This window comes from Passer domesticus, chromosome 5 (assembly GCF_036417665.1).
Source record: "Passer domesticus isolate bPasDom1 chromosome 5, bPasDom1.hap1, whole genome shotgun sequence".
NCBI classification, from domain to species: domain Eukaryota; kingdom Metazoa; phylum Chordata; class Aves; order Passeriformes; family Passeridae; genus Passer; species Passer domesticus.
The window spans coordinates 70,537,275-70,562,391 of record NC_087478.1 but is presented as its reverse complement, the minus strand read 5'-3'; the positions used below and the strand labels follow the sequence as shown (position 1 = coordinate 70,562,391).

Here is a 25,117-nt window from a genome sequence, read left to right as displayed (position 1 = left end):
TAGCATCACCTTCCAATGCAATTTCCTCCAAAACTCATCAATTCATAATCAAAAAGAGAGCCATGGTTTGGACCCAGCTGCTTTGACAGCACAGCCACGTTAATTGCACATGACCCTGCACACTTCAGCTTCTTGTTTTGTGTTTATTAAAAAGTCCTCTCCACCACTGGCTCCACTTTTTAACCACATTTTATTTTCCAGCCAAGTATTATTTCTTGACATGCAAGCAGGACAAATTCAGAGTTCTTCAACTTGGCAATAATAACCTGGGCGCAGGTTAACAGGGCTTAAACTCACAAGCATTTCCTCCTTTTGATCATACCTTTCCAGAGGGAAATCATAACTGGCAAGGTCAAACCAAATCTTTTCAAGGACTAAATAACTGTGAAACTGAGGGAGGCACAGATTTTCTGGGGCCTGAGTTTATTTATATGTTGGAGAATCAGAAATCAACAAAATTCTTTTTTCCTCTCCCTACATACTTCTTGTATGAGTCTGAATTCCTTTGCTGCAAAAATAACTTGTTGCAGGAACAATACTCCAAGTTCAACTTTATCTTTGCAAGAGCTAAACGCCACAGATTAAAACAGTGAAACTATTTAACACCCTCCCTAATATTTTCCCCTAGTATTTCTCATGTGAAGGAAGAACTACATGTCACAGAAGTAGAAAAGATGAAAGTTTTTGAGAAGAGCTGGCCTCCTGTAGACACTTGGCCCGGATATTGACAAAAACAGCACCACACAGAAACATTTGCCTCCTGACATGGTGGAAAACAGAGCAGATTGCTAATACACAAACCTTCGAGGCTGAGTATCTCATATTTCTCTGATGTAGTCACACAACCTTGGCGAAACCTGTTATAAGATGCTACCAGTACTGGCATAGGTATCAAAACACCTTAAGAACTTAAGTAAGTGGCAATTTCTCAGGCAGAAACACAAAATCATTTTTCTGGTTGTTTTTGTTCATTGGTTGGTTTTCTTTTTTTTTTTCTTTTTTTTTTTTTCCCCACTTCTTTTTGTAGTTAGGTTTTTGGTTGGTTTTGTTTTAGGTTTGGTTTTTTTTTTTTTTTTTTTTTTGAGAGGGGATGATAGGTGGTTGTTTATTTGTTTTGCATTTGGAAAGGAAGTGGCAGAATACCAAAGTAATTTTCATACCAGCTTTTCATGTCTCTTACCAGCTGCCTCTAAAAGCCAAGTACAACCATTTAATTCCTCATTACAAAGAAAATGTTTGGATTAAACAGCCCTAAATTCTTCAGTTCTCAAGAGGAAATTCTTATATGTTAGGTATCAATTGTGATAACAATGATGTCTGATTTGATCCATTTATGTAGCATTCAGCTTCTACAAAAACTTCATCAGTTCTTATTCTTATCTAACCCTGACAAAGATATAAAGTATCAATTTTTAACCAGAAAATTTTATCAAAGTCCATGAATCAGGAAAATTCCTACCTCTTATAACCTGCTAATCAGTGGTCCATGAGTAAGATGAATTACCCTCTCTCTTTCTTCCTAAAATGAAAGAACAATAATTAAAGGGAAAAAAATCTACTTCTGTGCTAAGTATTACTCTGACTGTTTACACATACAGAAGTTTCCCTCAGGCAACAAGTGTTTATTCTATTTTAATCAAAGAACATACACAACATAACTCCCAGCATTAAAAGACCCCAAAGACACAGAATAATGAATTCATCCACCATTACAGGAAGATGAATTTTTGAACTCAAAGGAAAAACCTGACTGAATTCCTCATTATGACAAAAGAAACCCTGAAAAATAACCCCAACTGCTGGTAACATATTAAAAAGTGACATTTCTTACTATTAACCCGTCAAAAAATAGATCTAGTATAATTTCAAAGCTTCTGCAAGACAAGTTTTGTATTTGCTCTTAGTCAAATACAAAGCTAAATTGAATCCCTGACTAGATATCTGCCTTTATCACTGCTGCACTTACACTAAATAAAACTTAAAAAGAAACTTGCTACCCTCTCAGTGTGCATCCACAGTGATTCCCTAATGGGACTGCTGGCAAGAGTGACAAATCTTCACACTGGGAGTTTTGGCCACAGGCTTTTTAACAGTGGGACACAGAACCTTAGGAGAAACATTCCAAATCCTCAGAAAATCACTGAGGCATGGCCCATCCATGGGTGCATCCTAGCCCATGTACCTACTGCCTGGCAAAGATTTGAGCATTTCCTTGGGAGAGATTCCAGTAGAATATGCTTTTTATCTGCAGGAACTTTTCACCAGGCAGGTCAAACTCACATAAGCTCTTTCAAATCGGCATTTCCTCACTTTGGTATTTTGTCACTAGATAAAAAGAACAACAATCTGGTTGAAACCTTTTTTTAAAAGGTAACAGCTTTCTGCCTAGATGGCTGTGAGATTATTGAGGGGTTTTCCCAGTCACTAGTGCATTTGGTGGTCCACAGAGTGTGACAGCTCCTCTCCAGAGTGAAAAGGCTTGTGTGTGCAGCAGGCAGCTCTGCACTGACATGGGCCTCTGCTTCATAGCAAAACTACAGTGCAATAAAACCAGCATTTTCCAGCCCAAATGGCTGAGGAGCAAGAGACACCTAAGATCTTCTGAAAAAAAAATTAATTAGAAACTAATAAAACCGAATTCACAGAGAACATGTTTCATCTACCGTTTTGAAGCAGGAAAGCAATAAAAAAATATGTTCAGCATGAACACACACAAGTATTACCAAACGCTTAAACCCAAAATAAAACAAAAGCAAACAATTTTAATTAATTAGATTATATCTCACAGATGCACAAAAATTCTTATTCATTAAATTACCAGGTGCTCATATTTGTCAAACACAAAACCTGAATGCAATACACCTTTCTTTGCTTTACCTCAACATGTACTGCCCTCCAAGCCCCTAGTCTACAGCTCAGATTTTTATAAACTTGGCTTATAATTGTTACTGAAAAGCATTTAGTCTCCAATAGAAACTGTGAAGAAATCAGCCTGAAATAGAAACTGGTCTGTGAAAAACTACTCAGTCGCTATGGGATCTTATTTTTTATCCTTCACTTGCCTGCCTTGTTCATTGGTGCAGTATTTTAAAATCCTGCAAAGCCCTACTCTAGCTGCTCTTGGGCTCCTACTTTTTGAACGGAAGGATGGCCAATATATATTCAGCTTTTTATAGTGAGAGCACAGCCTCAGAAGCACCTCCTTATTAAGTGCACAGGTTATGCAGCGTCATTGCTGTAGGCTGGATCTATTTCCTTTCAAGTTACTGTTTAATATGGCTTTGTAAATATTTAAATGTATAGCTACCTTCAGCAATTTCGTTAATTTATAATTTTAGGTCTTGTTCTTATGTTTGCAGCCTCTGACACTAGAAATTTGTGTGTGCTTCCTCCATCTCTAATTGTGCTCTTCTTGCTTCTGAGAACATTACTGCTATTGACTACAAATTGCACTAAAAAACCCTTTAAGATGTATCAAGACCTGAGATATAACCCTCCCATCAGCTTACATCTTCAGCCAACAAAAGAGAAGGAAGTTGAAAACTGAAGTACAGGGAAGTTTGTGTCATGCCTAGAGAGGCTACCTAGAACAGAGGCTGGACAGTGTTAAAGGAATAAAATGGGTATTTATTAAAGGCCTTCAAAGGATACACCTTGGGCAGTACAAGAGCCCAGCCATGGCTCCACCCAAGATGGGCTCCTGGTCACCAGTTTTGACACTTCTATAAGTTTTGATCCATTTACATATTGGAGTAAAGCATCCAATTACAGCTTCAGGTTATGAAGTCCCATCCTCCCAGATTGCTCTCCTCAGTTTGCTGTTTACACTTTTTGGGCCCAAAGCTGTAATGGTGCCCTTGGTTCTCAAGCTGGAAAAGGATTTTTTTGTCTGACTAAACTGTGAAGAGAACTTGCTAACACTTTATATAAAGTTCAGAGTTACACACTAATGCAGTACAGAATCTGGAAAACATGAAACCTACAACTTCCTTAAGTTTTCTCTGACTACGCATCATGTGCATAGTCAGAAAAAATAATAAAATCTGCTGCTGTTGTATTAATCCCAGTTCTAGGGGCAGCTCACCCGTATCACAAATGTTGTTCCAGATTTATCTATACGTAGATATCGGTAGGAGGTGCAGCGCTAACTTTTCATAGCAATCTGTCAAAAGTACAGATGTGAGGTATCCTTCAGCACAAATGTTCTTGTAGAACAGATACACACAAATACAAGCTTTTTTTTTTTTGCCAAAATATTGTAGAAAATAGATTTTTGTTGTAAAAGGTGAAATTATTGCTTCATGCAAAAGAGCAATGAAAAAACCCCTTCAAAACAGAGTTGCAAGACAAAGCCCACTGTATTTATAAGTAACAAGAATAAACTTTGGGAAAGACTTCTGGAATGTAAACCCAAAATTTATTCGCCATAGAACTGGTTTGGTGGCTGCACTGAGAAGCTGGCAATAACCAGCCAACAAGATATTTTGTGTCAATCAAACAGATCTGTTGGTTTTCCACTGAAAATAATACAAGAATAAATAAAAAGAATAATGAAAGAAAAAAAAAATGTGTCTGGACATGGTCACAAGATGCTGCTACTCAAACAAAAGGCTCCATATCTTAATTAAAAGTGTATGTCAAAAGGGAAGAGGAAGCATAATTTAACTTCAATGAAGAGTTACATACTTTTCAAGACTTCCCACCTCCAAATACTTTTCAGACAAAAGAGTTAAAACATTAACCCAAACTAGATCTTGTTTATTTTACTTTGAGACAAAAGCTTTAGTTGAACAAACTGAAGGTTCTTTCAAATGTAATGAGGAATTACTTTCATTTAGAGGAAAAATAATATGAAACACACAGAAAAAAAATGTTTCAGAGGCAAATTATTTAATATATGCACCAAAATTGAGCTCACCAGCCAAGAAACTATTTTTGAGACTGAGTTTTGGACCCTTCAAATTTATGTTCAGCTTGAGACAACTGAAATAAATTTTTCTTTAATTAATTTTGATAAATGGATTGAGACATGCAGTCTGTTGTGGTTTTGGCACACTGTCCTGCCTCTTGAGTGGCCACGAGATGAACTTCAGTGCATGAAAGCCTCTATTCTTAATTTTGAAATGTTGCAAAATTATGTAGTAAAAAAGAAGTAACTGAAAAGCACAAAAGAATCCTGTGTTCTGTGGCAGCCTGCAGTGCACCCAACCCAGAGACATTTAGGACGTGGGAGAATGGAGAGGTGCACTCAGATGCTCTCCGAACACCACCTGAAGGGTGAAGACACAAGAGACTCCAGGATTTCTATTTAAAAGAAGGCTCTACAAAACAACACTAGGTCACAATAGCAAGCAATGGTATTTAAATGCAACACTTCCAATTTTAAAATTAGAAAACACTGTTTTGACTGCTAAGGTGAAAAGAGAGGAGCCCTGATCCTAGGGGAAAAAAACATTCATTTACTTCCCAGGCAGACAAAAATTGCATGGGTTTGAAGACTCTGAAGGCACTGCATGAAACCAAGTGCTTTTCAAACACTCATCTAGAAAGTTTATGGCATAGCTTAGAGTTGACAGCTGTTTCCAGATGTCAGATCACGAGTAACACATAAATATTTTGAGAAGAGCTCTGAGAGTATAGTTTTCTCCAAACTGAGAGAAACAACCATGTGGTGCAATTGAAAAATTCTTTTGTTGGGCCAACATCCTTTTGGATGGGAAACCATTCGCTTTCAAAAAATCAGCCATACATAGATAAGTATTAGAGACTCTTTACCTGCATAGATGAATTTGGTTTGCCAGTCACTGAGGAATGCGAGTGAAAGAAATCTGCATTTTGAACCAAGAATATTTCCTCCTGTAGAAAAACTGCCCATTAGAAAAAGCCCCAAAGTCACATCAAAAACGCTCACAAAACAAAGAATCAGTAATATGAACACAAAAAATGAAGCCCACACACATCATTTGCCACTGGCCATTACAACATTTGAACTGCTTTGGCATTTATAGTGAACACACACTTGTCCTCTCCAATATTTGACTGAAAGGTTGTGCATACAGCAAGAGAAGTTCTGTAAACTTTTCAAAGTTTAGCAGAGAAAACCAGGAAAATTTAATTTATTTTGAAATATTTTTTTGATATTTATAGTTGTTCTACTTTGACACATCTTCCTGTACTTTTCTTTATAAGTGTCTATTTTAAAATAAATCATCAAACACTTCAGGCAATTAGATTCAAATCTCTACTGACAAGCAAAGTTAAAAAAGGAAGTTCTGACAAAGTCACTGTAAAGATGTCACAAGAATAATGAATAAACATTTCTATACAATTTTATTCATACTTCAGCTGCGATTTCTGTTAATAACTGTTTTCAATTTCTTTGATGAAGGAGAAAGCAATTTGCTTCAGTCTTCACGAGGAACATTCCTCTCTCTACAGATTTCTCTTAGAATTTAACATGAACAGAAGATCTTCAACCTTAACCAAGCAGGGAAAGCAGACTGCAAGGCCACAAAAATTATCAAAACCCCCTTTAAATGGATGTACTTTAAAACCCCCCAAAACAACCACAAAGAGCACTATGTATTTAGTTTTCAAAGCAGCTTCCATGCCATGTTTCTTATAAGCAGCTAAACAGTTTAATCACTGTACGTGTGAGCTGGAACTTAGATGCCTTCCAGGCAAATAAAAAGTTGTAGCCTGAGGTTAATAAAACACAGGAGTAGAAAGAAATGAAACTCCGAATTCTCATATCGCACAATTCAAGTTTATTCCATTCATTCTTGCAACACAAACTTAAAAATACAGTATCATATAGCATTCTGATGTCTATGAACCATGATAATGATGAACCCAACTGTGTCAAAACAGTTAACAATGGTGAAAAGAGAAAGTCAAATATCAAAATGCACAGAGCACTAATTTTTCTTCTGTCACTGCGTAGAAAGATGATTGTTTATCCATTTACAAAATATAATTAAGACAAGTTTGTTTTGAAATTTTGCATGCAACACTGCAATTGCTTGACCTAGGACACTCTATTCTTATCAGCCTCTTCTACAAATAATCAGTGTTATGTTCAGTTCCATTTAACTATTGTACTCCTTTTCTCATTTGCTCCCTGTAAGAAAAAGGGAGCAGAGGGTACAAAATCCAAAATATACTTAAGTTTATAACTTATTCAGCACAAATTTCAAAGGAAAAGGTTTAAGAACAGAGTGGATTTCCAAGTATATGCAATTCCAGTCTGACAAAGTATTTAAAGTCTGTTTATAGAATGAAAAATAATTTACAGTTTGGTATTTTTATCTAGTTAGGACCTACTCAAAGATAGAGGAAGCCACCCATTATTTTTTCCACAAAATAGCTAACAAGAAAGAAACAAATGAACAAGCCCAGTCTTGAGACAATTACAAATGTAGAAGCTTTTATTTTTACTATTTTTTTTTAAATCCTGGGCAAAATTATTAAACACCTGTTATGTAGTGCAAAAAGCAGAAAAGTATTTCTTCTTTATAAGCCAAACATTAAATGCCATCTTTTTAACTATCTCAAAGGCAGCTTGGGTATATATTACAGCCAAATTAACAATTGACTTACTGAAGTCTGTTTGCTTCTTTTTCCCCCCACAGGGTGAAGTAAGAAAAAATAAGGTGTCCCCATAATTGTAGAAAAAGGGAGGCAAAATTGCCTCAGTGAATCTCCAGAAGAGTTAGTACAAAGATGATGTTTCTTTGCTCACTTAAATGAGTTAAAGGGAAGGGCAGGAAAGAATACAGAAGGAAAAAAAAAACCAAAAAAACAACAAAAATACAAAACCACTATGCCCAGACAACTTGACACTAATCAACACAAAAAACTTGAATAATCAAGTTCTCCATGTAAAAACAGATTGCAGTTTTCTAGACTAGTATTTGAATAGCTAAGTATTTAATAGCATAATATGGAGGCAAATTGATGTCAAAGATTTTTACTTTCATAGCTGAATAAAGAGTTAAACCTATTGTCTGTGTTCACACTATTACAATGACATGACAATCCAGCACTGATCAGAGATAAGATTAAAGAGTCCTCTTATAAATAGTTATTAAAAGCACTGTTCACCAAATATTCTTGTTCTTTTATCAGCAGTTCACCAATTGATTTATCACTGATTTCCAACCCTTCTGTTCTTCCTCGCCACCCGTCTCCAAGAAATAGAGTAATTGCACTGTACAGTTTATGGCCAGAGTTGATTGTTTTCTCCATTGCTTTTCTTATGCAATGTGTAGGTGTAAATCAGTTCTTGCTCTCATTTTACACTCTCAATGCAATGCTTTTCGTATTCAAGACATTCAATCCTAATATGCAACATTATTCAAGTAGAACTAAATCTCCATTAAATACTAGTGGTAGTCACCAGTCTACTTCTATATATCCTCTCAATTTCAACAGTGATATCAAAGTAATATCAGCTACTTTTGTTTAAGAATTCAGCATGAGACGTTATATACACGTGCTTTTCTGTATTTTGTTACCAGGAAGTTTGAAATCTGTATTTCAAAAGAGAGGAAGAGGTACAGTTTGTGGTACAGAACCTGTTACTCAGTTTTAGATGAACCAGGAGTCTAATGAAAATTTTCAGGATGAAAGCCAGCAGCTCAGATATTCCTGAGGACCACAAGATGTGACAGGAGTGCCTACAACATCATTGAATACCTTCCCACAAGTGGTCACAACTGTCATACTAGTATAGTAAATCTTATCTAAAAGTCAATGGTTAATATGGTATGGTCATAGTGGGAACTTCCAGAACAAGCCTCATTCCTTAATGGAATTTAAGAGGTTCATCCATTCGACACTGAAAGACTGATTTGAAGATATGCACAATTAAAAAAATTCTGTAGCAGTTAGAGCAAGTTAAGACTTCTGCTTGTACATCTTCCTGCTTCTACATCTGAACTTAGAAATGTTCTATGTTTACCCGAAAGGTTTAGCAACAATATTCACCTGATCTTTCCACATTTGCCTTGATTACCCTTGTGTACCAAAAAGCCTGGAGCTTTCACAAGTGTCTAGGAATTTTATGATGATGTGGTGAGTAAAGAAATTTCATCTTACATTCCTTTTGGAAAAAAACTACAGTGAAATTTTGACCTCTCTGTCAAAATGAGTTACTTAAAATGTCTGTCCTGGACTGAAACAAATATGGGATAGAAAGACTTCAAATTCAAGCATCCAAAAGTACCTTGGCAGATATTATGGAGTGTAACACCACCATGCCTCAACTGGTCTTTCTTTGTTTGCTCAAGAGTCAGAAAACATTAGTGTGACATCCAATTAGTCAATACAAAGAACAGCTCCAATAACTAGTATCAAAAGTCCTCAAAACTGTAACAGAAGCTTTAGGCAGAAGAAGAATAAAGCTACCCACTGAGAGAGAAGAGAGAAGAGCAACCCAGCCACCTACATTACTACACCTCAGATTATGACAGACACTAAGAGCATGGGACTATTGTCTCCTTCACAATTAGTTTCAGGTATATAGCACAGTACTTCCATCTGAAGGAAGTACTTCCATCCATCTAAGAAATCTTAGTACTAATCTAGGAGGCTTACAAGCCAAATATTCAGCATGGTCTGTCTTCCTTCTTCCATTTTCACTAGAAACAGAAAGAGATTGTGCACTGGAAAGAAGTCCTAGAGGGACACTGTTCATAATAGTTTTCAACCCCCTCCAACCAGATTATCTTTGATACAAGCCCCTAACTAGTCTGACTCATAAAGAATTTCCCTCCCCCCAAAGTATTTAGCTGAAGAAGCTGGAAGATGCAAAGAGTGACAGACAGGCAGCAGTGTGAGGCCACAGGAGAGACATTTAAGATATCAGTCCATCCGTCACTGAAGAAGAGTCTTGATTGCCTGGTTGTCAGTGGCTTCAAAGGCAGTTAGTCCATCTGGGCCTTTCACAGTCTTATCAGCACCCTGGAAAGACAATGGGAAGGACTGTCAGTTCATAAAGCCAGGCTGCATCAGTACAAAGTGTGTCAAAAGATATAAAACTTGAATAATTATATCGATTACATACAGCTTTTATTACAGTGCTTTTTTTCATTCAGAAACCAACCAGATAAGATTTATGTACAGAACTTTTCAGCATGCAGCTAATCTGAGTTTCCAACTTTGTCATTTAAAAATAAGGAAAAAAGCCACAATTTTTGTTACACAGAAAGTTGCAAATCCAACAAAGTATCAGTTAATCTTAGATGTATTTTTTGTTTCCAGCAACTAGTACTCTTAAAAAAGCAAAAATTCAGTGTTATAACACTTCTACAAAATATGGTACAAGAAGCTCTCACATGCTAAATTAAACAGGTAATACCTGGAAGAGCTGATTTACTAACAAATCATACTATATTTGTTCTATATCATAAAATGTCCACACTCATCAAGGATGGTGCTTCTCTTCCATTCTGAAAAAAATGTGCCTATTGATACGTCAGAAAAACAACACCACCAAATCATTCCAAGTCCAAAACTGCTCAGGTTTGTTTTGAAAGAGTTATGAATCTACACCTAAAAGGCAGCCAAACAGAACAGGGAGGCAACAGGAAAATGTAGGATAATGCACCAACTGGATAAATCAAAGAATTAGAATAAACTGCTGCAAGTAAGCACAAGTACTGTGCCAGATTTATGGGAGGAGAACAAAAGAAGGGAAACACAGTGATTAACTAGTCATGTTTGCTTTGAGCACTGTGTAATCACACTCATGAAAGGGAAAACACAGACTAAACTGTAAATAGGGTAGCTAAATAATGGGACAAAAGTTATTAGAGATCACAGGACTGATTTCAGAACAACTCTGCAAGATTATATGCAAATCTCACTTGAAAATGACAGGAAAAACACTTTGGGTACAAACACATTTTGTCGAAAGTGTGTACAGCAGAGGGTTGTCTTCAGTTTATGCATAAGCTCTCCACAGAGTATGTACAAATCCCTTCTCAAATACAAGAAAGATTGTCAGTTATTATTAAGGACACTGATAGTTTAAGGACATAATGGACCTAGAATTTCCATGGCTTCACTGATTATACACACAAATCCCCACTGAACTTCCATACATAATACCATGTCTGTTCCCAAGACAACTCTCATCTCCCTAAACTTTGCAGACAGTCTAATAAACTGGATCTGATACCACTGTGATGTGCTTCCAATGCTACTTTTCACAATGTAGCATATTTCCCTCTCTAAAACTCCTACACTCTTTACTTGAATGTACTGAATCTACCATTTGAAAAAGATGGTTTTGCAGTGGTTTAGATGGCAGCACTGCCAGTCTTGTGGTCCACTGGCCAAACTGATACTCTTGGAGCAGCTCACCTTCCTTGTGGCAAGAGATGCACTGAGTTCCTCCAGGGACAGGAGCAATTTTTAGTATTTCCTCTCTCCTATCACTGTGTAACATCCTTGATCCAAACAGTGCAAGGATGTTGCAGTTCTTTGGCATATGAACATGAGCTGAATTAGTCTGTTCCCAACAAATGACAATTTGGTTACTGCAAATACACACTTGGGCTGAAACCATGGGAACATGGCTTGTAAAACATTTATTTTTCCCCTAAGAAAATCCCCAAGAGATATAGCAGGTGTTCAACACTTATAACCTTAGCTGTCCATGGAAAAGAAAGGCAAATAAGAGTACGAATAGCTTCTTTTGCAGGTGTTGATTATTTCTGCTGCTTAGATAGCACAGATTAGAATCTCTGTGGAAATTAAGAAGGCTTCAAAGCTGTTCCTTGATGTTAAGCTCAGAAAATCCTGATTTGAAGAAAAATGGAACTGTGCAGTAACTGACCTGACAGAATTTAAGAAATTTTAATTCATAAAACTCTCCACCAAAGTACCAGCATTTAGGGTACCAAAGATAACAGTTAACTGAGGTAACCTTGAAGTATAAAGAGAGATTTTAATCTTAACATAGGACTGCTCTCCCCTGCTCAGAAAAATACTTCAGAAAAATTATTGACATTCAAGACCTGGGTTTCTAAAACAGCTTTATTGAATGTAGGATAAGAGGGTCATGACTACCTAAGGAGGACACCGTTTATTAAACCCGGTACTAATAAATTTAGAAAATTGGCCATTAGCTGAACAGAAAGACTCCTGCCTACATTCAATAACAAGAGAAGGAAACAATAAAGGTCAGGTCAAGAGGACTTTAATTTGTAGAAGTACAATACTGCCTGGAAGCAACTTTATTAACAAACTCATAGGAGTACAATGATTTCATAGTATTCTCTACTTCCCCAAAGTAAAAAGTTCCTAATATTTGTGTTATGTTCTACTCCAAAAATACACATACACAAATAAATATAAGCCCTCTCCTGGGCAGGGGAATAACAAACAAGAATGTTTGCCCACTTCAGTCACCAAGCAAAGCACAAATGTTAAACAGGCTCTGAGAGCCACACATGAGCTACTTGGCTCCAGCTGCAGTTCTGGAAAAAACCCAATCAACAAGCACAGAACCCATGATGAGAGCTGAGCTCCCACCAAACTGTGAAACCAGAACTGGGAGCACTTAACGAAGCTGGGAGAAGATTGGTTTACACACCAAGCAGCAAACTGCTAAAAAGAGTTGCCAGATGACACAACAGAGGCAGATGTCTCCTTGTTCAAAAAGTACATGTATGAATTAATGGCCAACAGATCTGCCAACACTTCTAATCGAGACAGATGCATGCATCTCTGAAATCCCCAGTACAGCAACCATGAATGAGGGACATGAGTGAGCAGATGTGGTCATACTCACAGCTCTTCCTTTTGCCACTGTCAGAGAAGAAAAAAGGGACTAAATTGCCCAACTTATAGGGTATCTCTTGTAAAACAAAAGCAGAGCTATTTTGGAAGTTGAACAAATGGATGAATTTTGTTGCATTCAAAATTGCCTATTTTAACATATTGGTTTCTCTGACACTAAAAAAACACAACATTTTATATTACAAATCAAACATCATATTTTTAAAGAAAAATATGGATCAATGTCTGAAACACTTCTTGAAATACTCCTCCTCCCTTTCAATAGCTGGAGAGTCTCACATAGGTTTTCAACACCTACACAGTCCATCCACCACAGAAAGCAATGGAGAATATTGGCTTAGTAACTGGGAAGAACATTAAAAGAGTCAGGAATTTTTAGATCTTCCAGTAAGGGTTGACTCCCGAGTCCTAGGTATCTGCTACCAAAGAACATTTGACTATGGTACAAACAAGGTACCATAGTCAAATGTGTTTAAAGAAGGTTCATAAAATAACTGTGCTAAGAGACAAACAACCTCTACATATAAGCCCTGCCTCAAACAGACAGAGCTGATAAGCCAACTTCCAGTTTATAAATATTTCACCAGCTAGCCCAGGTAAATGGAAGCAATCAGCATTTAACTCTGCATGAAGAAATCGGAAAGTAATTTATTATTTGAACTAATATAGGTTGGAAAACCCTCCAAACCAGAAATGGAAATAAATCAACATGGGATAAAGGATACCTTATTTTCTGATGATCCTAAATGAAGGATCAATCCTCACAATAAATTTAAGCAAGTCGGACACACCATTTGAATTGTAAATTAAGTCACTGCATTTGTTTACAAAAAGCATAAATAATATCAGACAAGATCAAAGAAGTTAAGTGAAATTCATGCAGCATTAAGGGAGCTAAGGAAAACTTCACCTTGGAAGTGGCATATGAAAGTATTACATGGCAAGAATTCCTTTGGCCAAATGACTTAAGTGTAATCAAGGAGTGCATGTGAATGGAGGAAAAAGATTGCTTGAATTAACTACTGGCTTTGTAAAACTGATCACATTTGTAATATAAATCAAAGTGTAAACGGAGACAGATTAAGCTTCTTCTCCTCAGGACAAAATTTACAAGCTGTAGGACAGAGAAAGCTTGGCTTCCTACTTTTATTTCCCCTCCCTCTGCCAACCCAGATGGGTTCTCAGTCATCTGGCAAAAGCTGAGGGAAACCACACCTCTGAGCAACTTCGCAGCAGAGATTGCATCACATGAAGCACTTAAACAGCTGCCAAAGCCAAATCCACTGAAGGAATGCATTTTCTTCCCCTGATTTGCAGCTCTGCTCTCTAGCAGGAGCCCACAATACTCTTATGGTCACTGTTACTTTTGCTACACAACAGAAGTCCTTCAACTTTGTCTTTCAGCTATACAATCAGAATACCCTCTCTGTTTTAGCAACACAAATGGCATTTGTTTGATGTTTTGAACATATCATCTGGAGCATCATAATCTTATTGCAAAAAAAAAAAAAATCACAATAATATGCTTTGCTAATGGATAACTTGTTCGAAACATTTGTATCTCACCTTTGACAGAAGCAATTTCACACATGAAACGTGGCCCTCATAGACTGCTGATAGGAGTGGTGTGATATTGTGTTTGTCTGGAGCCTGCAAATTGAGATACAATTACTTGAAGGACAATTTCACACAGCATTATAAGGTTTCACAGAACATTTTAATTTTCTTTAATCAACAGTAAGGAAGTAAAAATTTAAGAATATTAGCCAGAAATGCATTCCACAGGATTTTTTTACCTTTTTTTTTTAATACAGAAAAGTTAACACTTAAGAAAGAGGTAATAGCAAGATATATCTTCCACAAGACTTCAAGGTATCCCAAAGCTTGTCCATAATTTTAGGCCTATTGTGCAGTTTCAGCTGACAAATTTCACCCCATTTAAAAACAGTACTCCAAATTCTCCCATTTTATAGGCAGCATCACTTCAGAAAACAGTTCTGGCTGAAATATTCTTTTGGCTGTCTTCTCTGTAAACTACAGTCCTGGAAAGAATAAGATATGGAGCAACTGAAATACTATTTTTAACTCTTCACCAGCTAGGAAAATTCCCAAGGAAGAGAATCTTTCCAGACATCCAGGAGCAAAATCCTAGCATTTTTGTTATGAACTAAAGATCAGATGTCTTACATGTTAACTTTTGGACAAGCCTTCTAAGGCTTGTCAACATTTGGCGTGTATGGTTAAAGTATTTAGGAATTTAACTTCTGGAGGGCTGATAGAGCTTAGTCAAGCTTTTCAAAACAAGAAGCTATACATGTCAAGCTGCAGCAAAATGTCTTAAACAAGAAAGAATGTCTCCAAAGAAGACACACACTTTTTCCAGTGTGTTCAAAAAGAATTAAAATATTTAATAAGCATAATTGTGAACTTCTAACCTCTAGAATGTCACTTCTCAAATATTTTTAAATGCATCAAATTGTTTAGTTTGATTTATATCTTTCAGTGACCATTTAGGCGCTTACACCAATCTCTTTGGTGTGTGTGGGAAGACTAAGAGCTGTTTGCAAATACAATAATACATACATTAATATCAGCTCCTTTCAAGAGCAAAAATTCCAGAATCTCAAGCTGGCCACAGTCTGCTGCATAGTGAAGAGGCTTCCTCCCACCTTCAAGCGTCCGGTTGACATCTTCACCCTTTAAAATAAACATAATCTCATCAGCAAAATTTTAGAGCTAACACACAAGGAAGAGCTTGAAAGAAATCAAACACTTTTAAACATGCTGAAGAATGTTCCACTCAAACATTTCAGTCACTGCCGAAGAAAAATTAAGTTGCTCAATTTCTATTCCCTCACATCTGCACTTACGACTGTAAGACAACCTTGATCCCTTGTTCTGTATTGCATCTCAGGTGTACCTGTACACAAAGTACAAGTGCACTAGGTAACTCATGATTTAAAAAAAAAACCCAAGCCAAACCAATAAAAAAAAAACATTAGAGCTTGTACAAAATGCTCCTCTTGGCTCATTTTGCTTCTCTTACCCCACAACTAGGATCACAGTTACCTAGCTAAGTTCCTTTATCTGCCTCTATGAATACTGAAGCTTTGCATAATGACAAACTAGCTGCATAGAAGTAAGTCAGCATCATAACTACCAGCAAGTGAGTCCAGATCATCCACAATTTAAAACCCAATTATGAAACTGTCCACCCTGTTTTATAAATAGCACTTGCCAATTCTACATGATATAAACAAGTCTGAAGAGTCAAGCAAATGAGGCCACAGGAAGTTGTACTCTAATGCCTCTCATAGTGGATTGAGACATCTCTTAAGGCGTAAACAAAATTTAATTTACTGAGTACCTAATCAGCTTTGTTTCCTCACCTTGGGTTGTGCAACTAAGGATAAACTGATTTACTGCCCTTCATCAGTGACAAGAAGTTACTGGAAACCAACTAGAGACAAGCTGTGTGGGAAGTGGCTTCTTGTTCTTATGTGCAAGAAATGTTCGTATTTTAGGAAGTGGCTAAATTTTGCATCATACCTCAAGCCCTGTATCCCCACAGAAAAACAATCAGAAGAATTTCAGCTGCAGCATCAATTCATACTTCTCTATAGAGCTCCTGCAGTCCCTTCACTCCTATCCCAAAGTTTTAGAAAATGCACAGAATAGAGGGATTGACACACATCTTCCAGCCATTACTTCCCTTCTAAGAATGAAAGAGAAGATTGCCAGAAGGAAATCTTATTCTGCTTTTGATGTTCCATATAATCAGAGTTTTATGCTACTAGTCAAATAACAAGATGACCTCGTTATTCTCCTCTCTTCTCAATAGAATATTCAATTATTCATCTTATACCCTTGTAGCAGATAGTTTTGTGATGTAGCTTCTCATTTGCTGAATTTCATTGACAATTAAGTTCAAATTAAAAAAAAATAATCACCCAGATCAAAGTAGACTAATAGCACATAAATAGTCTGGGAAAGCACATAAAGAAGCAGCATATACTTATGCTGATCATTAAACACTACCCATACTTTTATTTGCACATAGATTCTTCCCATAATTTTAAAACAACTGACATTTATATAACCCATCATGTTTGCTGATACTTTAGGGATTGGGTGCACAGGTTTAAGAAGCCAACCACATGAAAGCCACATAATAACCAACCCAAACCAAAACAATCTCCGGGCTCGTAAAGCCTGACACGTGCCAAGACATGGTAAGTAAAGGGGCATGGGAGAAGGGCAGGCAAGCTAAGTTCTGGGACAGCACACAGTCAAGCCATAAAGTTGACAGTCCAAAGGAAAGTTAGTCATCACTTCTCAAGATTAGGACAGTCCAGCAAAGCTTTTCACTTCCTTAAGCTTAAAAATATTATTTGACTCACTGGCTTATACTATAGTAATTTTTCTTTTGTTTTTAAAGAATAAAACAAAGGTCCTCTTTTCTCTCCTAAGCTGGCTGTGGAATAAATTCCTGCTGGATTATGAACTTTCAGAGAAAAAAAAACCCCAAACACCCAAACTCCTATTTTTTTTAAGATCCTGAAAGTTGATGAAAACATGTTTATAAGAGAGTACCTAGCAAAAGGTTTGCAAATAAAGAGGTCCCAAACACAGATTACATGGCACTGAACACTGGCACTGAGAACACATATCATTAACATTCAAATTTAAACACTGGAACATTTTAGTCTGAATTAACAGAACACAGACATCATGTAAGTTACAAAAAATTAAAAAAACCCCAAGCACTCCTACATTCTGCAATGCAACCAAACATCCAGTTGTTTCATAGGTTTGAAAAGCCACTGTAAAACAGAATGTCATAGTTTTAACTGGCCTTGGACTGCCAGCCCAAGAAATATAGAAGTAGGAAGGGAAGGTAAGCCAGTGCATTTAATATACAGGGATCAAACTCTGGCAAAACCACTTGTTTCAAATTCAGTCATCAACAAATATATATTAAAAAACTTGCAGGACCCTTCACAGGTAATTTCTCTCGGGTCTTTAGATCTATTTATATTGCCTAGGGCATTTCTCCATAGGACAAGCAGTGATTTCCAAAGTGAGGTGTGAAAACCCAGAGAGGTGTGCAAGAAAATCCACTGGGGTGTGAAAATAAACTAGATATTGTACTATTAATAAAATGTAAAAATAGCATTTATTTAATCTTTAGTTCATATTTAATTTCCATTTTTGAGGTATATTTTATAATGTGCACATTACACAGTACAGGAGTACATACTGAAGTTGACTTAAATATTAAGTCCCCAGTGCACCTGCTCAGAGCCAGGCTGGATGGGGCTTTAAGCAACCTGATCTAGTGGAAGGTGCCCCTGCCCATGCAGGGGGTTGGAACTAAATCTTTAGGCATAAGATAAAGGCTTGAACCCCTGCCTCATAAATGAGAAAGCTCTGTGAAGGTGTGGCTAATTATACCACCACAATGAGGCAAAGTGGTCTCTCAAGCCCTGTCATAGGTCAGTGCAGAAAACAGCACGCAAGTAAAGATTCAAAGAAAAACATTATCTCTGCATCAAGGTTTCCAAATTTACTGTGGTTTTGAATAATACTGGCCTAACATGCCATAAAGAAGGTTATGAACTTGGGTATCAGCAATCCTATGAGGTGATGATTCTCAATACAGAACTGTGAGACAGCAAAATAACCAATATATTGATGGGCTGAAACTAAGCTGCTGAAGGTTTACACTAAAAATCACCATCTCCTGCAGAGGCGCATGGCCACAATCCACATGAAATGACAAAATGGAGCATGATTTTTCCTTTACACCCACAGGAGCAAAATCTTCTGTGTACTAGATCAAAAGTGACAGAATGATTCTTCAAGGAAATTTTATGGGACTTCTGCCATTTTCTAGTCTAACAGAGCAGCAAGGTTAACCTGTGTATTAGGAGAAGATACAATTAAGCCAGGATCAAGGAATCATATCACCCTCAAAATAAAACAGCTTCACTCAAAGGTCAGGCTTCTCCTGAAAGAAGATTTATTTTCACTTTCTAGAGTAGACCCACATATTCGCTAACAATGGTGCAAATATTTGTGCATAGCTTCAGAAAGTAATTTGCCCATGCAAAAGAAAAGACATGATCACCTCTATAATGACCTTCCAGAATACACCAAATTTACTCAGTCAACCATTTAAGGCTAAGTCCCGTATAAACCGCATTAGTAACATTTTTCTTCTCAGATCAAAGAACCAGGGCACCAGCTATGCAATAGCATTAAAAACCTGCTACACCCATGAAACATCAGAAACAGCAGTTCCCAGGTATCTGCTTTAATGCCCTCTATTAAAATGTGATTATGAGTAAAGAAAAGCCTCTGTGAATCTCCAATTACTAAACAAGACGACATAAAAGAAGACTTTTATACCCTATTTCAAAAAGTCACATAAAAATGTGACTAACAGAATGGCTAACAGAAGAATATTAAATTTGGAGATCTTAAGGTATCAATGTCCTTGAAACATGGCTATCAATTTTTCACTGCAGGACAGGAAAATAAAAACTGGAAACTCATTTCCAAATACATTTAAGAACTTTGCTCTTTAACTGAGAGTAGGATTCATTATAACACCCTATGAATGCAACTATCACCCATTTTCTGTAATGGAGCAATTTAATCCATAAAAACATCTGTTCCAACTAATTTCTTAAGTGACTACTGTCAAAAGTAGTTACTCTTGAACTTAATTCTTTCATTACCCCCCTCTCTCACACATTTTCTTTGCTTTACCTTCTCTTGCAACTATACCTACACAAAATCTTTTGTTATATCCCATGTCCTTTTCCAGTTTAGCTCTAGTCAAGGCCTTCCCCACCCTGGGGAAGTGCTTATGTTCTTCTTGGGTACCCACCTCCAATTCCCATTTTTATGCTCCCCTCTTTCTTCCTGAGCTCAGAGAGGAGATCCTGACAGGCAACCTGCCCTCCTGTACACCTGATGGATGTCCCAGAGTAATCTGGAAGGATCTGCACCTTAACAGTTTCCCCGAATAAATTGTGCCAACTTTAATTCTTTTTTCTTTTGCAGCCCTTGTTAAAAGAATGAACCAGTTAGAGTTTGCTGACTTTGTCCCTAGTGCAGATTATGACATCAGCACCATGAAAATGAACAAGTTTAGTCATAAAGTACATGTTCTGAAGCTCATTATTTTCCACAGAGATTAGTTAACCACACCTAACTGACTCCATCCTTCAACTGCCCCTGCCTTTCTGCAGCCTTTATTACACAAGGCTGTATTCAATGCCTGCTTTGGTCTCCCTTTATCTGCTCTTTTCCCAGCTCCTGCCAGTTTCAGAAGCATCAACACTTAAAGCCAAATGAGCTAAACTCAAGTTTAACCTAATCTAGGTTAAACTTCACCATTAACCTAATCTAGGTTAAACGTAATCACCCTATAGCACACTCCAGGTGCTTCAAGCACAGGCTTATTTTGCAGTGGCACAGGAACTGAAACCAAGCCCGAGCACTGTGGTTTGTCAGAAGTGTTGTTCTAGAACGTTACTGCCAGGCTACAAATGTCACAGCTCACCCTTCACTTTAGCACCAACTTTTCTCCTGTGTGGCAGCAACAGCTTTGCTACTTCCAGCCCAAGTCTGAGCCTTCGCACCCCTGCAGCAGAATTAGTGGCTGAATGATGAATCCGATGAGAGAACTAATCAGTATGAGAATTTATTTGATCATTTCCTTCATCTGATCCATGACTTGGCATCTGAACACACCAGCAATTAGTAGCTGGGATTTACACTGCTGTTCTACCACAGGAATAGAAACTGACTATTGTGGCCTCATTAAATCCTATTGCATAGGTTAACTGTATTAGTAGAGCAGTGCCTGTAATACTTATGGCATTAAAATGCTCTTTCAGATTTAGAAACAACTCTAGATCTCCATCTGTATTTATCAGGCAAAAATAACTGCATCTCCCCTTTTCATGCATTCCTGTCATTTCAGTTTTAATGAAGGAAATCAGATTCCACGCAGTCAGATGTCCTTAGAGGGCAGGGAAGCCTCTTGCAGGAGCTACTGTGTAATTCCTGTCCTCATTATACTAGGAAAGAAAACAACTCACTGTACAGTCTGTTGCATTACTTCCACCTCTTTGCATACAAGGGATCCCACCCTTACAGTGTATTAGATAACTCTGACATTTTAAATTTACCAACAGCTTTGCTGTCTCAGTGGGAAAGAGGAAGAGTAAAAAATATTCTTTCTATAAAGAAAAGTTTAAGCCCTATGGATGAGATATTTTGACTATTTTGCTGCATATTGAAAATATTACTTAAAAAAATGTCATATTTACTATTTTCTCCACAGGCTTTGTTTATGCTGGTTGTATTATTGTTTTTAAAAATTCAAAGAGATTAAATGAGATGGCAGAAGTAAATTAATGATGTTGGATATAATCTCAAGGCATACTTTGCTATAACAGAAATGATACTGGTATCTACTGAATGAAATCTTTCCCTCTAATATAACTAAGTTTTAGTTTTTAAATCAAACTAAGTGCCTGGAATGTTAAGGTCTATGTTTTGCAGTGGAACATATATAAACTGAGCTTTGAAATCACTTAAGAACAACATATTCCTTAGTCTTCTGAAGGAAGTGCAAGCTTGGATAAATCACACCTGTAGAAAAATTTGTTAGCCATATACTCAAAACAGTTTAGAAAACAATCTTGCACTTCCACAGTGGGTATGTGGGGGCATGGATGAACTGATTATGCCTTAATCTTCCCCAAACACTTTATTTCATTTTCTCAGAGTTTGAGTCTGCTCACACCCCTTCAATCATTCGCCATTATAACTTTCTTCAGATTCATTAATCACTGGAAAGACTTTTAAAAAAAGCCACAAGCCCACTCCCCCACCCCTCAAAAATCTGCAAACACCAGGTAAGTACTCTGAAAATGAAAATACATTAAGTTATTTTTGCCATTCTACTTAAATTCTCAAAATGGTTGCATTTTAAGTACATAAGCCAAAGTATTTTACTGTTTAACCTGTGTTGGTTTCAGTTGTATGTTCATAGAGGTTTCAAGTCTTTACTGCTGCCACATGGCAGCTTGGGGGCTCATCTAACCAAAAGTTACTTCTCTAGCAAGGAAAATGTAAACAACTTGACCGAGAATCCCTAAAAACAGTACAGTAGAAACAACTGAAAAAAACACCCATTTTCTACACACGAGGTCAATAATTCTACATTTTCTAAAATAACTGTTGAGCTCAGAAATATTGTAAGCCAAACACAAACTTCAGTCCTTACTCAAAACAGCAAAAACAACATCATGTTTTTTTATATAGCTAATCCACGGGTCATAAACACTGGTGGTAATGAGGGAAAACTTAAATACCACACTTCCTGAAATCTGACTAATAATCTAAAAATATAAGGAGAGTTTAATTCTACAAGCTTGTCAGTCTAGTGACTCATGCCATTACAGACTATTTAAGGCTGAAAGGGAACTTTGGAGGTTATGCAGTCTAACATTTTACTCTTAAGTAGGTCCAATCAGATCAGGCACAGACCTCCAAGGACTGAGGATTCCAGAAGTTCTCCAGGCATAAGCCCTTTCCATGGTTTGATCATCCTCACAGGGAGTATTTTTTCTCCTACACCTAATCAGAATTCTCGCATTTTAACTTGAACTGTTGTTTTTTTACACTGTGCACAACTAAACAAACTTCTCTATATCCTGCCCTTCGTACAGAAAGATAAATATAATATCTTCCCTTTATCTTCCTAAAAGGAACAAACCCCAAAACAAACAACAAAACGCCAAAAAAACAAGCTACCACAATTCTAACAGCATCAACTTGTACATCCTTGACCTACCAATAAAGCCAGAGATAAAAAAGCTTGTACAATTTTTTCAATAGGTCCTTTGCTCCATAAAGCAGTTGGTAGAGATTTTCCTATGCCTTCCAGATTCCTAACTAACTTCAGCTGCACTTCAGCTGTCATACCTCCTCAATCTCTGCATATTTGTACAGTGTTTCTAGATTTCTCTCACATCCTGAGAGGATGTGTCAAATGTACCAAATGTACCATGGACTGCACCCCAAGCCATGGGGCCAGCAGGGCAATTCTACCCCTCTTCACTCACCTGAAGTGCTGTTTTCAGCTCTGGAAAACATTTAGATGAGATATTAGGAAGAAATTCTTTACTGAGAGGGTGGTGAGGCACTGAAACAGGTGTCTCAGGCTATGGATGCCCCATCCCTGGAAGTTTTCAGGGCCAGGGAGGCTGGAGCTCTGAACAACCTGGTCTAGTGGAAGGTGTCTGTGTCCACATCAGAGAGGTTGGAGCTAGATGATGTTTTAAGTTCTTTCCAACTCAAACCATTCTATGATTTTATGAAATAACACAAAAAAGGGCAATCTGACCTTTCATCATAGAAACAGAACTTTATATATCTTTCCTCCTCTGAATTTTTCTTCCACAAATCAGTTGTTCAAGCACAGAACTGGAACCTCAAATACTCTGTTTTTCAATTATCTATCAAGACTTGAAAAGAACTAAAATTGATTTTGAGTTCAAATACAAAGTCAACACAATAGACTGAGTTTTACCAATGAAGACTCAACTGTTACTCTCCCAGTTTTCTTACTATTGGAATTTTACTGAAACAATCTTATGTGCAGAAGTACTGGATTTCCCGTATGACCTGAACAGGAGTGCTTTCCTGCTCCTCAGTCTGCCTCTGGAATGATTCTGTATAGATTCCATTCTGCAAACCTTGTTCTCACCTAAAGCACCAATTCACACACTGCCAACCTTAACTGCAAAATGGAATGAAATACACCTACACCCCCAAGAGATGCATTTTTATAAAATATGTTGAAGAAATCTGACAGCATTGTAGAATACCATGCAGCTTGCTATACAGAAATAGTCACCTGGTCTGCTCTTTAGGCCTTCACTTCAGTGATCCCAGAACATTCCAACGGTCCAGAACAGTCTCAGAGTCTAAAAAGCAGCACTGACTTTGATGAAGTACTTTTCATTCTTGCCACGACAAGCTGATTTAGCCAACCAAAATCCATGCTACCACTTTCACAGGTCTCTGGAGATTACCAATAGGAAAAGACTTTAGCTATGAATTACTGAATCCATTTTATGGTGTATCTAAAAAAATATTATTTACTATTTTCAAGTGTAAAATTAACATTACTCTGAACACCTTTGACTAGCAGAGAAAATAAATTAATTTCTTCTTCCAAGCTGCTTATAAGATTTCCTTTAAATACTTTGTTATGGTAACTCAAATGACCACCAGCCTGAAGCAGTTTTTGCTGGGTAGAGAGGTTAATTTTTTGCATCTATGACAGGAACTGACACAGCTTTACATTGATACAGCAGACAGACCCTCACATCATCTGCCTTAATACAAATCTGAAGGTAAACTGAACCACCAGTCCAGCACTTTAGACAAGGAATAATTTATGTAAACTTTTGTGTATTTCATCATAACACTAGTCCAGTGTGCTGATTTCACATTCCCATCTGTTTTAACTAAGAGCAAGAACAATTCAAATAACCAGCTCAAAACAAGTCAGTGCAACGTATCATTTAAACTTTAAAAAAACCCTACTTTTTTTTCCTATAAATGGAAAAAAACTCTTGAGATATGCCTCAAGGGTTGCAGCCTTGAGAACTGGACAGAGCAGACGGAAAAGGTAAATTTCCCATTTCCACTCAACCTGTTTTATTGAAAAAACTTCTAACACAATGCGGGAAGCCTAAGAAGAAGCAACAGTATTTTATCATTTCTGCCCAGTAAGCTGATGGAGTCTCAAGATTTCTTGTCTCTATCTTCTGATTCACAAGAAAAATGACCATGTTTCACTAATAGTCACTAAATATTCCAACCAAGAGCAAGAGTGGAACCTGGTGAAATAGCTAGTAACTCAAAGTCTGGGTTAAGCCAAAGAGCAGAAAGGGAAGTAAAAAGATTAATGTTGTAAGCTGTGAATTGTTTATGATTTTGAAGCTGATTTCTTCAGTGAAAAACTTGCAATAAGATCCTACCAGAGCCAAGGAAACTCGGCTGCAACTGAAAGTAGGCAGTTTCCAATGGCAACTGCAAAAATTTTGTGCAAGATCCAAATTTTCATGTGAATTCCTTGTACTTTCAAAAATTACTTACTTTCAGTCCTCTCAAAAAAATCAGTGTAACCCAGCCTCACTCAGCCTGCACAGAGACAACTGCTATTGCATATTCCAAACCATTCCAGGAGTTTTCCAACTGCAGCCTGAGTCGACTA

General features: G+C 37.2%; 1 protein-coding gene across 1 annotated transcript in view; it reads right to left on the bottom strand.

The window, feature by feature from the left end:
* Positions 1 to 6,744: 6,744 nt before the first annotated feature.
* Positions 6,745 to 25,117, bottom strand: part of MTPN (myotrophin) — a 30,406-nt gene continuing 12,033 nt past the window's right edge. The window contains exons 2-4 of the mRNA XM_064420917.1: positions 15,391 to 15,504; positions 14,374 to 14,457; positions 6,745 to 9,963 (exon numbers count right to left, since the gene is read on the bottom strand). Coding sequence (XP_064276987.1) covers positions 9,877 to 9,963; positions 14,374 to 14,457; positions 15,391 to 15,504 — 285 coding nt within the window. The 3' untranslated portion in view covers positions 6,745 to 9,876. The remainder of the gene's footprint in view (positions 9,964 to 14,373; positions 14,458 to 15,390; positions 15,505 to 25,117) is intronic.